General features: G+C 46.6%; 1 protein-coding gene across 1 annotated transcript; it reads right to left on the bottom strand.

The window, feature by feature from the left end:
- Positions 1 to 26: 26 nt before the first annotated feature.
- Positions 27 to 12,905, bottom strand: LOC144130011 (uncharacterized). Its single transcript, XM_077664055.1, has 9 exons — positions 12,778 to 12,905; positions 11,178 to 11,242; positions 9,557 to 9,762; positions 8,393 to 8,513; positions 5,695 to 5,770; positions 4,735 to 4,824; positions 4,614 to 4,633; positions 1,642 to 1,719; positions 27 to 95 (listed from the first exon to the last, which is right to left on the bottom strand). The coding sequence occupies exons 1-9, from the start codon at positions 12,884 to 12,886 to the stop codon at positions 27 to 29; spliced, it is 834 nt and encodes a 277-aa protein (XP_077520181.1). The 5' UTR covers positions 12,887 to 12,905.
- Positions 12,906 to 13,322: the final 417 nt, after the last annotated feature.

Below are 13,322 nucleotides of genomic sequence, written 5' to 3'. Positions count from 1 at the left end.
GCTTCCCCAATAAACATATGTGAATCTTAAAACAAATGTCTGCCAAACGTCTGGCTCTCCCCGGGAGCCGACATGGCTTTGCCGTGCCCCACTGCCTGAAGACAGCGAGAGGTAAGCAACCGATTTGCTTGTACCAAGTTTTTGCTTCCATAAATGTTCTCCCATAAAGATTAGTTACCAAAAGAAGAATGAAATTTACTACAAGAAGGTTACCACAAATGAAGCTGATGCAGTGAAGCAAAGTACGTTAACTGGTGTAGCTCGCAGAACATCTCTAAAAATTTGACCTAACAATAGGCGCTCACCCCGCACCACTTTGAGGGCCCATTTCGTTGGCCATCGCGAGAAGTCAACAGTAGTACTGCTGGCAGCGCCATGATCACGAAGATGGTCTCCGGGCAACAAGGCCGGCCATTTCACCGTGGCCATGGCAGAAGTCCACAACTACCAAATTCGAGGGTAGATGAAGCATGCTATTTTGCGCCCTCCCCCTGTTAGCTGAATCCGAATAATTTCTTCCTTAAAGGATTTAGCGTCCCATAGCGACCTAGGCTATGAGGGACGCCGTAGTGGAGGGTTCTGGGTAATTTCGACCACCTGCGGATCTTCAACTGAGCTGTAAGCTGTCACCTCGGGTTTATGCGGTGACGGGTGGAGGAAACGCGCATACGCCGTTGCACACTAGCATTTTTAAGGCGAAAGCCTTTAATGGCTTATGAGTCTGCCGGAAGTGTCCGTTAGCAGGAAGTGTCCGCCTCACCTGTCAATCAAATGATGTCATCATAACTAAAATAGCAAGAAACATTAATAAATGAATGAAAAACAAAAATGCAATTAACGCAAAAAACAAACAAAACGAAATAACATAAAATAGATGAAAAGCTAAACTTAAAAGTTAAAATAAAAGAAAATAAAAGAAATAAAATAATAGAAACAATGGGGAAAATACAATGGCTGCACGCGTCGTGGAAAAAAAAACGCGCTCTAGAAAGTTCCATGCTTTCGCATTCCTGCACGTAAGCAGACTTAAGAGCCCTCAGAATTCTTATGCGGTACTTATATTTATGCAAATGCGGTTGACATGCAGTTTGGTTACCTGACTCTAATTTAAGCCTCAAGGAAGGTAGCTGGGGTAAATGGGCCCAGCTGGCACAAGACACGGTTATTTGGAGAGATATGAGAGAGACCTTCGTCCTACGTAGTCAGGCTGATGATGATGATGATGATGATGATGATGATGATGATGATGATGATGATGATGATGATGAAGTAAAGCCTATATTCAAATAATTCAGTCTTCCGCACTTGAAAAAATTAAATGAAGCGCTGCAGATACAACCGACAGTCCACGAGCTCCAGCACAGGCTCGGAGTAACTGTTATGGCTGGCGAAAGGCATAGCGAAGGCATCCAGTCCCACGCGTGCAGAGGTACAGCATTACCACGAGCGTCCACGCACTGACTTAGACCAACGGGGACAGTTAAGTATTGCCTGATCTGGCGATATTTTTGTTATGACAAACTACGATTCAGACATCGTTTATTCCAGAGAATCCCGTGGATAGATATTGTAGTAAAACGCTGCAGCTATCTGCCCTTACGAATGCCACGCCGGAAAAACCTGTGTGCCGAGGATACGTACGTTGACTATCTTCAGCCGGGCCGCTTCGGCTTCATCTACGCTCTGCGTGCATGTGACGTCTGCCAAGCATTCCTGCGACTGCGAAAGGCAACAGCACGTTAGCAGCACGTTAACTTTGCGGACATTTGCCGCACCACAGATCCGAGAACGAGCGAGAAAAAGTTACTAGACGACGTCTGTAGCACGGTATATACATACCACTACGCACAAAAATTTCCAGATGAAATAAACGCTGAAATGTTTATGTCTAAACTATAAACCGGTTTTCCCAGCCAATTGTAGCCGGGCTTTTAAAAAAAAGACGGGGTGTGCTGGGCGAGTGAAACCAAATGAGTGCTCCTCGCAGTCGCGTGGCCCGGCCAGCAGTTTTTTTTTTTCGTTTTGCACAGTTAGTTGACTAGTTAAAACTAACTTGGAAATTTGATAAATATTCGCGTCTGATAAAAAGAGCCAGTTCTAGAGTTTTACGTCACTATCAAAAACAGCGGACTGAATTGTTTGCAACAGAGTTTATTTACGTGGGTTTTCTCAGGTGCCCTAAAAGAAAGCGCACGAAATGCAAAAAGCTACCACTCGACAGCGGTGCTACTTCATCGCACGCTGTCTCCGACTGGACTTTGCGTTTTCACTGGGTGCGGTATATGCTCCAGCAGCTGCTGACGTTCCGGCGAAGAGCACGTGTCTCCGTAAGGGTTATTAATACAGTCGAACCAGGCCATATCGAACTCAAAGGGTATCGCGCAGGGTTGCCGTAGGTGGCCACTTTGCGAAAAATTGGCTGCATTACGAACTCGCCTGGTGAGCAAAATTATAGGCTGGCTTCCTGGTTTCTTTCTGGCTACTTTTAACTTCTATTTTGGCGCATTTAGGAGCCATTTTTGTTTTTAATCCCACTCCCTCCGCCGGCGGGGTGGTGCGCGTCGAGGCACTCTCACGAGCGGCAGTAGTAGTAGCTATAGGGAGCCTACATGCGCGCGCAGTGAGACTCTACAGAAGATGACATCTTCGGAGAGATTTCTCTAAACCAAAAAGGCCGTGAGAGGGCGCTGCTTCCAGTTCCCGAGGCAAATGGCAATACAGCGGTAGCTGTGTTGCCACTTGCAGGGGCGCGGCGCGCATGCAGTTGGACATATCTAACGACAGGTGCAATTGCACTAAGTTATACTGTGCGACTTTCCTATACATTGTGGGGTTTCAAGGAGGAGATTAATATGTTTTCTTCGCTTAACCACGCCTGACCGTCCTGACCGCCGACCCCGCCGTGCGATCGCGCTCGATACAGACCGCATGCTGACTACGGCGGGCCATGCTCTATGGGAACAAAGGAACAACACTTGCTGACACAACGAGGCATTTATTGCTGCAACAACAATGACACCAGCCAGCAACGAAATACGCTAAGGAATCGAGATCGTCGGACTCACCAGCAAGGTTATGACAGAGTGTTCGTTAGGCAGGAGAGATGCTTCGAGGTCGGCCGGGATTGGTTCCCGCGATCCCTCACCCCGCGGCGGAGAGCGGGGCGCGGCGCCGAAACGTTCGCACGTGACGAGTTTCCAAGGCCAAAGCGAGAGCTGTCACCCCTCCCCTTCCCCCCGCGCCTGAAACAATCACCGCCGTCCGTTGCGCTAGTTTCGCTGCGACCCAGACGCTCTCACATCGCGGAGAAAGCAACCCAAAGGGGAAGGGGCGGCGTGAATCCCCAGAACTTTTACACGGGATATTCAAGGGAATAATATTTGTGTTCAATATACGCTATGGCCAATAACTCTAAATATCCGGGCTCGACTAGCAGTAATAAGGAAAGCAAACGCGCGGGAGCACAATTACATTGGATGGACACCTGGACCGTGCCGTAAAGGAATTAAGGAAGGAGTCAGGGGCACAAATTAAAAAAAAAACAGGAAAATCTATACCACGTACGCACAGCATAGGGCATGTGTGCGAGGAGTCCCGCATGAGTGTTGCTCTGGCAGAACTGAGCACCATTCACGCGGGACTTCCTCCCTTCCCTCACGGCGCGGTTGAGGTGTCCACTGAGAAGTGGGACGTTTACTGTGCCTTTTATTTCATCAAAGCAAATTTTCTTTTTGTGGCAAAATTGATGCATAACGGTGCGCTGAATAGGGCGCGCTTCTCTCGTCGTGGAGAAGCCCCTCGTAGCTGAGGCAGACAATGGTGCCAACCATGAATCAGGCATGCATGCGTCCCTCGCAGCCCGGGGGCGTCTCTTGTTAATACTTACCACCATAATAACCCTTACGGAGACATGCACTCTTCACCGATGCGTCGGCAGCTGCTGCCGCATATCCCGCGGCTAGTGCAAACGCAAAGCTTTCTCGGAGACATCTCTGAATATAAGGGGATTTACTCCCACCCTGAAAGCGCATCTTGGGGCGCTAAAGTATCACAGCGGTCGGGTGGTAGTTTTTATATTTCGCGCGCTTTCTTTTAGGGCTCTTAAGACAGCTCATGCAAATGAAACTTTTTTGCAAACATTTCAGCCGGCCGTTTTTCAAGATAATCTGCAACTGTACAATTGACACTTTTACCCGTAGTCGATATTTAAGAAGTTAGTTTTGTAGTCTTAACTAATTAACAAAGTTTTCAGGATGAAGAAATAGAGCATACTAGGCCACAAGACTTTCACTTCAAGCAGCTTTCACTTGGCAGGACAGTCCGTCTTTTTGAACTTGGTTACATTTAGCTGGGACACGCGACATATTTGAAGTACCATGTCTCCTAAGTGACCTGCTAATGGTCACCTAATGGTCACCGGTGGTCCTTAATCGCCTTGCTTGTAGTAATATAACGGTGATAAGCAATAATCCGCGTAGGTTAAAATGAGAGATCTATACCGCGCAGTTACGTGCTGTCTTCGCACGTGCTGTTCGCTCTGTATGCACTTTTGGAGATGTGGCAGAAGCACCTAATTCTGTCGCCTATTCTTCCCTAGTTTCGTTTGTACTTACGCTCTTGACGCTGTTGAGAACTACCGTGCGGAAAAAGTAGATATAAAGACAATAAAAAAGATATTAAAAAGACATGCATGGCGGTAGTTTTGCTATATTGAAAGTCGCGTCTGCTACGTACACTCCTTGAGCGACACCAGTTGAGACGGTGTTGGAAGTCCACAATCGGATAACACGCGATCTGCGTGGAACTTGATGTTTTTTCTGTAATCTGGAAGAAGAAAAAGTTACGCCCAAGAAATGAGAAACTGGTTAGGAATGCGCTTCCGTGGTTTGCATCCCCAATCCTTCTCGCGGGTCAGCCTGCCTCGCACCTAAATTGTTTGCGCAAAGAGAAGTCGTCGCGATCCTAGAGCGCATTCCAGTCGGGAACAAAGCGCGGAGAAACGTTCCTGATTGCGGAGAAACTTGGTGGACCTAGCCTGAGGCGTTGTTTGTCACAGCGGTTCGTTTCTTAGACGACGACTTATACTGTCGTTCCGCTCGCATCGAGGCAAGTTCACTGTACAGACTAGGCTAGCTTAGGCTAGTTTGGGTTAGGTTAGCACTAAGCCAGAGCCAAAACTTTTCACGCACCACCCCTAGGCAAGATCTCCGAAGCTGTGAGAGCCCTATACGAACAGTCAAGCTACCATGGTATTTTAGAGTAGACGGAAATGAAAAAGCCAGACTCAAAAAAAAAAAGCTCGACAGAATAGGCCAGCGAATGAGCCCTTTTACGATTGGAGTAACCAACTAGACATCGCAAGAGTATCGTCTGCCTCGAAGAGAGGCTTTGGCCGATCATGCCCTAAGAAGACTTTCGACGGTTCAGCTATCTAACCACGTTAACTTTTGGGCTCTCGCAAATTCGAGGGAAAAGTGTTCTGACACATTAATTCGGCAAACGCACAAGTTTTGAGAGCATGTCTCTCACATATTTCTAAGACCCCTCGTTAGTACATGTTGATCTCAAAACAGTGTTCCGTTCACTTTTTGCACGACTTGTACGCAACAGAGGTCATCTGAATATCTGCCTCTTTTTTTTTATTTTCGAACGCTTTTATAAAAACTGAAAGGAGATACGAAACGATGGACCAACCTTGGTTCGAGGTCGTGATGAGGCTGAACATATCTGCCCTCGTTGATTTTATCTCGTTGAGCGTTGCCCGCAAATCCTGTTGAGGCGTCATACGGTGTCATGGAAAGAATCATAAGCAACTGGCACCAACGAGCCGCGCTTCACTCAAGAACACGCAAGCCATTCGCGCGTTAAAGATTACAATGCAATACAAATTCTTCATAGACGATATACAAAGGTGGTTTCGACAAATGCACCAAACGGTAATTATTACAAGAGGGGACATTCTGACAGAGTAATGCCTTTGTGCTACAACGCAAAACAAAATCAATGCATAGCAATTATTCCTACGCCAACCCTAAGAGGAATTATAATCATCTTGATATTTACGCATAAAATATTTCCAGTTATTCATGGTGGAACTAAAAGTGTAATATACCAGGCTTCTCAAACTATAAAGTAAGATTCCTCTTTAAAAAACCGTGAAAAATACACCGGTACACTTTGTGCAAATTAATTATACACCAATGCGGACATTATTTACGCGATAGAGTGGAAACAAAAGACGAATAATTAACTGAAATTAAGCAGTCAGTTTTTACATTTTGGATTAGAGGTCATACATTATTAAAGATCTAAATTTGGCAACATTGAAAGTGCGCCCACATTTTAAATCTTCTGGAATCGGCAACGTCGTTCGAGTTAGAACAAGTCTTCAAACGCTCCTTAAGTTGGCTTTCCCGCGTTATACATTCATGATGACCATCGTCATCATCATAATTTATTTACTGCTAAGGGGTCCGTTGGGGCATTACATAAGTAGGGGTGGGGCGGAGAAGAGATTTAATTTCTTTATTTATCGATACCTCAAGGTCCCATTAAGGGGTATTTCATGGGGGTGGGCGTGGATACGGCAATAAGGGTTACATGTGATTTTACAGGAGATTTTTGATGGCGGTCTTGAATGTATGATGATCTGTTAACAAGGCGATGTGGGCGGGTAATAACGGGTCACAAAAGCAGGTCATCAGATGTTGTCTCTGCGTGTGGTGTCGCGAAAGCAGCATCAATACCTTCTACGTTATAAAAAACAAGGCTTGCATAAGTATTTTTGCATAAAACGTTAACGGTGCGCGAACATTCACAGTGCGCAACGCAGGAAGGCCAACCTAACGAGTTCTCGAAAGCATCTTTTTCTCATTCGATATCTCGAACCTTGTTGCCGATTCCGACGCTTTGAAAACCGTGCTCGCCTTAACGGTCTTCACTTTCGGGACGTGAACTTTGGCCCTAAAACAAACATACAAATAGTGCATTACCTTTCAGTTAATTAATCGTCCTTTATTTGTGCTGTCATGGAAATAATGCCCGCGTTGCCGTACAATCCACCAGCATATAGCGCGCCAAAGTATCTCTGATGACTTTTAGGAGAAAAACCTGTACGAAATAAAATGAAACATCCGTTACACATAGATATCTGCCAGACTTTTTCGAATAAAAAAGATTGTAGTGTTTAAACGCGATTATTACAAAAGTGAGAATATGTTCGAGAAACGTGAAGAAAACGCTGGCGCCTCATCTTCGGTGCTAGACAATGAATAAATAAAAGTTAAAACAAGGCGAAGGGTAAAGAAAGAAATGTCATGGATGTGTCATTGTTAGTGGCTATTTATTAATAAAGTAACAATGGAAGGAAAAGATGTTGCCAGCCACGGCATCAGCGCTGATCACTTTTTGGGAGGAGTGCGTCATCTTGCTAAAGCAAGAGCATAAAGAGATATGGAGAGGTTCAACAAGAATTAAATAGCATTAACTAATGAATGAAATAACGAGGAGAGGTTATGCACAAGGAAGCACATATACAGGATGCTAGGGCTGTCTCCGCAGCTTGACGTCCAGGTAGTTTTAAGGTCCGCGTCTCTAGTCTTCGTAGCTGTGAGCGCAATGAGGGTCCAAAATTAGCAGGAGTTGTCATCCCCCGCCAACCTCAACACTGGAATACACTGAAGCTCTCAAAGTCCACATGCCTGCGCTGATGCATTCCCCTAAGTGTCAGCAGCGACCATAGCTTATAGATTGTTGTAAACATTACGCAGGTGACGTTTTCAAAACACGTGCAATTCGCGACACGGAAGTCAACGCGACTTAGCGGGCTACTTTGCTAGCTTGCTCCTTGTGCAGGAACCTGTGCACGTTATGGGAACCGCTGACGTAAGATATATGTCAGCACATGGAGACTCGGCTAATACGCTGGGACATCTGTGGCGTCTCAGAGGGTCAGAGCTCAAGGGATCGCCAGGCGTTTTCGTGTCGGCGCATATAGCGAACATCACTGCGTTGTTGATGCTCTCGGCAATCGAAACCAGATGTTGTGGTCATAAATGGATATGGTTGTTCATTTGCCCTGCAGCCAGAGACCCCCTCCCCCCACCTTCAATCAAGGCCTCATATAATGTAATACACCAATGGTGATTACTGACTACTGCGTCGTACGTGTTCTTCAGGGCTTCAGGATAAAAAATTAACTCGGAAGATTTTGCGCCCACTTTTTATTAAGCCGCACGTTGATAAACTACAGGCCCAATATTATTTCATTGTATTTCTTTAGCTTACAGCATGATTATCATTTTCATCCTCTGCGTCTTCGTTACTAAATATAGCGATTACCGCTGGAGGAAAAGTCGTGGCGCTGAGAGGAGATTGGGGACAGTGGGCGCACCTTGACGGTTCCGATGATGTAGCGCCGCACCCCGCTGACCCCCGGCTGCAGGATCTTCTCACTCTTCTCCACAGCGGTGGCGAAGTGGTTGCTGCTGCCCCAGAGGCAGAAGATGGAGATGCTGCGGAAGGAAGAGCAAAAACACGTGTGTGTGTGTGTGTGTGTGTGTGTGTGTGTGTGTGTGTGTGTGTGTGTGTGTGTGTGTGTGTGTGTGTGTGTGTGTGTGTGTGTGTGTGTGTGTGTGTGTGTGTGTGTGTGTGTGTGTGTGTGTGTGTGTGTGTGTGTGTGTGTGTGTGTGTGTGTGTGTGTGTGTGTGTGTGTGTGTGTGTGTGTGTGTGTGTGTGTGTGTGTGTGTGTGTGTGTGTGTGTGTGTGTGTGTGTGTGTGTGTGTGTGTGTGTGTGTGTGTGTGTGTGTGTGTGTGTGTGTGTGTGTGTGTGTGTGTGTGTGTGTGTGTGTGTGTGTGTGTGTGTGTGTGTGTGTGTGTGTGTGTGTGTGTGTGTGTGTGTGTGTGTGTGTGTGTGTGTGTGTGTGTGTGTGTGTGTGTGTGTGTGTGTGTGTGTGTGTGTGTGTGTGTGTGTGTGTGTGTGTGTGTGTGTGTGTGTGTGTGTGTGTGTGTGTGTGTGTGTGTGTGTGTGTGTGTGTGTGTGTGTGTGTGTGTGTGAGAGAGAGAGAGAGAGAGAGAGAGGGGGGGGGGGGAGGGGGAGAGAGGAACTGCGGGCAGCGCGAACGTATGGTAGGCGTCGGCAAAGCGCAACTTTAGTCCCCTGACTTGTAATAAATGTAAATGCGTGAAGCCGAGTTGCCTTCCAGGTAGCTATAATATAGGTAGTTCTCTTCGTTGCGTAAAAATTGCGAGTTAATTCGATCATATATTTCATTACTGTAAAACTACTACGATATAGAAGGAGCGATGGCGCTAGGCTCGGATAGAGGGGCGCGAACCATTCGATACAGGTTTTAAGCCAGCCAAGGTGTTCACTGCGCCCTTTTGGAGAAGCAGCCGCGTAACTCGAGATTCCGCCACAATACGACTGTGGGTAATCCGTCCGAGCAAGTGTGTTGGGAAGAGAGCATTTCTAAACTGTTAACGTACTCGCTGATGGCCGCCTAGGATAGTTCCTTGTATTAATCGTCAGGCGTGGGTGAAAGGGGGTGGTGCTCACGCGTTCAGTGCCAGGAAGAGAACCATGAAGACGCTGTAGAATTGGAGCACGTGCATGTACTGGGTGGTGATGTTCTGCACCTTGCGTCCCCCGAAGGCGCCCACCATGCGTGCGAGCACGAAGAAGAAGCCGCCCACGAAGGAGCCGATCATGAGCATCATCTGAACGGCAGCTACAAGGGCCAGGATCGGCTGGTACGTGAACAGCTGCGTAGGAAGACAGTTACCGCGAGCAACGGAAGTATGCCACCGAAGTGATCATCCCTCGACGTACAAACTGTATAGACTAATGTACCACTTTCTATGCTATCGGTAAAGGTTCTTGTGTTCAGGCGTTCAAGAGCCACAGAAGACAACGCCATGAAATGTAAGTTTTCAGTAAACATTGAATATCTGGCTATTCCCGGCTATGACAGCGTTAGTCTGGTCTATCAACGGACGCATTTCTTAGTCAGAAAATTGGATTTAAAAGTATTTCCGCAACGCGATTCAGCCTCTCGACATCGAACTCCGCGATTATCGTTCGCCTAGCCTCAGGGATACGCGCGCTAGTGCCTGGACGATTGTGTTTCTCATTAACGCTTTTATCCAACGCTTTACGATTTATGCTTACGCGATTAAGAATTTTGCGATTTGGGACTGTTCCCCGTCTCCTTTTTTTCGAGGCATGCATTGGTTGACGTCACGACATGGGCGTAACGTGGGGAGCCGCATGGCTCAGTTTGCAATGACGCTGGGTTGACGTCATGGTACTGTTCACGTGACCAGTTGTGCTGCTACGGCATTGACGACGGGTACAGCGGAAATGATCTGCTAACGCTGCAAAACTGTCTCAACAACACTCTTGAAAAGGTCCGGTGGTGGAGATGTCTTTATTCTATTTCTGATCTTTTCTCTGCTATTAAAGCTCCGTTTCACTCAGCGATTGAAACTCGATAACTCATCGATAGAGGCCAACTTCAGTTTCTCCCTTCAGGCTTTAACACCTTTTTTTTGCCTAGTTGATGAGTACTTTAATTGCTGAAAAGAAAATAGCGCCAAACCATGCAAACCACAAGAAAGAACGAAGACGAGACACAGGCGCTATGCATACTTGAGTTGGTGTTAAAAATAGCGCCTAGCGCCTCTGTCTTGTCTTGGTTCTTTCTTGTGGTTTGCATGGTATGGCGCTATTTTTTTCATTCATTCCTTCAGGCAGTAAATCAGACTTCATGAGCGGCGTAGTTGCTGTGTACACATGTTTGCAGAGGTGCAAAAAAAATGGCGATGGTTTAGCTCTGGTTAAACCTGAAGTGACGCAATAGCTACAGCTGGTCGAGTGGAACTTGCTCAGTTGAATTGCAAAGTCAGTCTTTCGCGGCTCCGTTTCGCTGGGCGTTCCTTCTTCATCTTCCCCCACTTGACACGGCGCATGCGCACAGCTGTTGCAGCTCGGTTTCGCCGGCGCGCCGCGCCGCCGGCAGCAGCAGCTGCTCCGCGCCACGTGGCTGGTCACGTGACCAACCACGTGGGGGTGGCGGCGCCGCCACGGTCACGTGCCACCGCCACGCTGAAGGCTCGAAAGGCTACCGCAATTTAGCTATCGCTACAAAAGTAGAAGTAGAGCTACAAGTGGAGCTTACCGCGGTTATGTAGGTGAGGTATTCGTTGTCGGTTTCTTTTCTCGTCATGATGGCTTCGATCAGGCCTGATGAGAGAAGAGCGTCGAGGTTAAGGTAGCACGCATTGAAAGAAGGGTGACTCGTGACTTGGACACAGACTCTAATAATAGGCATAGTTTGGGATTTAGTCCGGACTGCGGAAAGGATTCGCAAGGCATTTTGCGCGTAATACAGGATTTTGTTTATCGGCGCCCTGAATGCCGTCGCGTCCGGCATTGCGATTGAGCTGCGCACGGGAGGCAACCTTTCATTCACAAACATATGCATCGGCAGGGGCAGCATGTGTAAAAAAAGTCATGTTCATGTTCACTGACTTTTCAGAGTGACTCGAAAGATTAAAATTTTCCACATAACTACAGCTATTACTGCAACTGTGCTCTTTTACAAAGATTTAATTGCGTGCACGGGCAACAAAGCGGCTATGGCTATAAATGCACTGTGCATCTCCCGAGTGTAGTCACTGAGAAACGCCTCCCAAAACCTATCAGAGCCGATGCGTTACACCCTTCCATGCGTCGTAAGCAGCCAGCTGATAACGTTGCAATGAGGCGAGAAATTTTACATTTGTTTGTATAGTAAATCCCGTTCAGTTAGGCAGGTGCTGCATCCGACAAATGGCACTAGATATCTGTAGGGAAAAGGCGTCCGCGTTTGATGGATAGGGAAAAAAATGATGCAGTGTACTATCGGGCACTAAAGTATGCAGGATTCGTGAGCTATAGCCGAAGCCGATAAATATCCGTTCTTAGCCGGTGGCTTGAGAGAACTTAGAAAGGTGATAGCCGGACTCACGGGCTCTGATGTGTGATAGTTAAATCAGATGATCGCTGAAAAACAGGGCACATGTGTCCTTAGGTTGCTCTTTTTCCGTCCCGGGGACTTTTCTCCTCGGTAGTACATGCAGTAAGACAGCGAGAATGATATATATATATATATATATATATATATATATATATATATATATATATATATATATATATATATATATATATATATATATATATATATATTTGTCCTTATTAAAAATCAAATATATGGGTCTTCCTGGGTTTCTTGATGCGATTCCGATTTAAATATATGAAACTATTCAGCAACTTCGAATTTTCGGAAGTATCCAGCAAATGCTTTTGTTTCTTTAACATGGGTACATGTAAGATGGGCATAAAAGAGCTGGACTGATGCGATCCCGACGTTTAATCCTCCACGACTGGCGTGGGCCATCCGCACTGCACAGCGTCACTGTGGCGTTCATTTGGTTAGCTCACAGATCCAAAATTACGCCCATTGCCGTTTGCCCTTGCTTCAACACCAATTAATAATATAATCGCAGCATACGAGCTTGAAACTGTCTCTCGTAAAAGAGGGGATCGTTAAGAGGCCTGCCACTTCGTGAAATTTAGTGCCTGCGAAACACTGTTAAACTGCACCTTGAGATGCTTTCGCGAAATTTTGAGCCCGCGAGAAATAAGTCACTTATAGTATTTGTTTCTACTAAAAAAATCAACCGCTTAGGATTGGCTTCGAAACAGAAAATCTGCATTGGCACTTTCCGTCTACTCACTGGCGTCAGTGGGTGGCATGGAGATTGCCGACACTGCCACCTTCACCAAGCTGTAGAAGGCATTCAGGTACACTGCCGGCTGTTCATGCTCGCCGCCGCTGTCTCCCATGGCAGCGCTGTCGAATGTCCGGTGTCTACGCACGGAATGGAGATTTTCCGGCTTTTCAGGAACACGTTCGGCAGCATAGCTTAGAGAGTATTGCCGGTTTCTTTTCGTTCTATTTTTTCTCACCACTCCCAAATACCAAGATGGAGAAACCGGCGACTAATGATTTGCGCTTTGGAGCTCGCGTAGCCTTAACAACATTATGGGCCCTACACGCATTCTGCCATGCTGTGATCGTAAAAAACTATTTAGAAGCCGCTATACTGCGACGTAACGTAAAAAATCACGACAACATGTTCACTATGGCAAAAGTATTTGCCGCTACAACATTCCGGCCTGCGGCAGCCGTTTTTACAACGACAGGAATTATATTCGTGAACTTGTTGTAAAGCTGCGTCCGGAATTTGTATTGCAATAATTAGTAACTGTTTTCTGTGAC

Source organism: Amblyomma americanum, chromosome 4 (genome assembly GCF_052857255.1).
Source record: "Amblyomma americanum isolate KBUSLIRL-KWMA chromosome 4, ASM5285725v1, whole genome shotgun sequence".
NCBI lineage: Eukaryota > Metazoa > Arthropoda > Arachnida > Ixodida > Ixodidae > Amblyomma > Amblyomma americanum.
Note: the sequence above shows the minus strand (reverse complement) of the source record. Positions and strands in the feature narration are given on the sequence as shown.

What these genes read in the sequence shown, in the direction of transcription:
- LOC144130011 (XM_077664055.1), bottom strand. Translation starts at nt 12,886, where the DNA reads ATGGGAGACAGCGGCGGCGAGCATGAACAGCCGGCAGTGTACCTGAAT. An exon ending in ACCTCACCTACATAACCGCG is followed by an intron (nt 9,763 to 11,177) that starts GTAAGCTCCACT and finishes CTTCCTACGCAG; the next exon opens with CTGTTCACGTACCAGCCGAT. An exon ending in CTCTTCCTGGCACTGAACGC is followed by an intron (nt 8,514 to 9,556) that starts GTGAGCACCACC and finishes TTCCTTCCGCAG; the next exon opens with CATCTCCATCTTCTGCCTCT.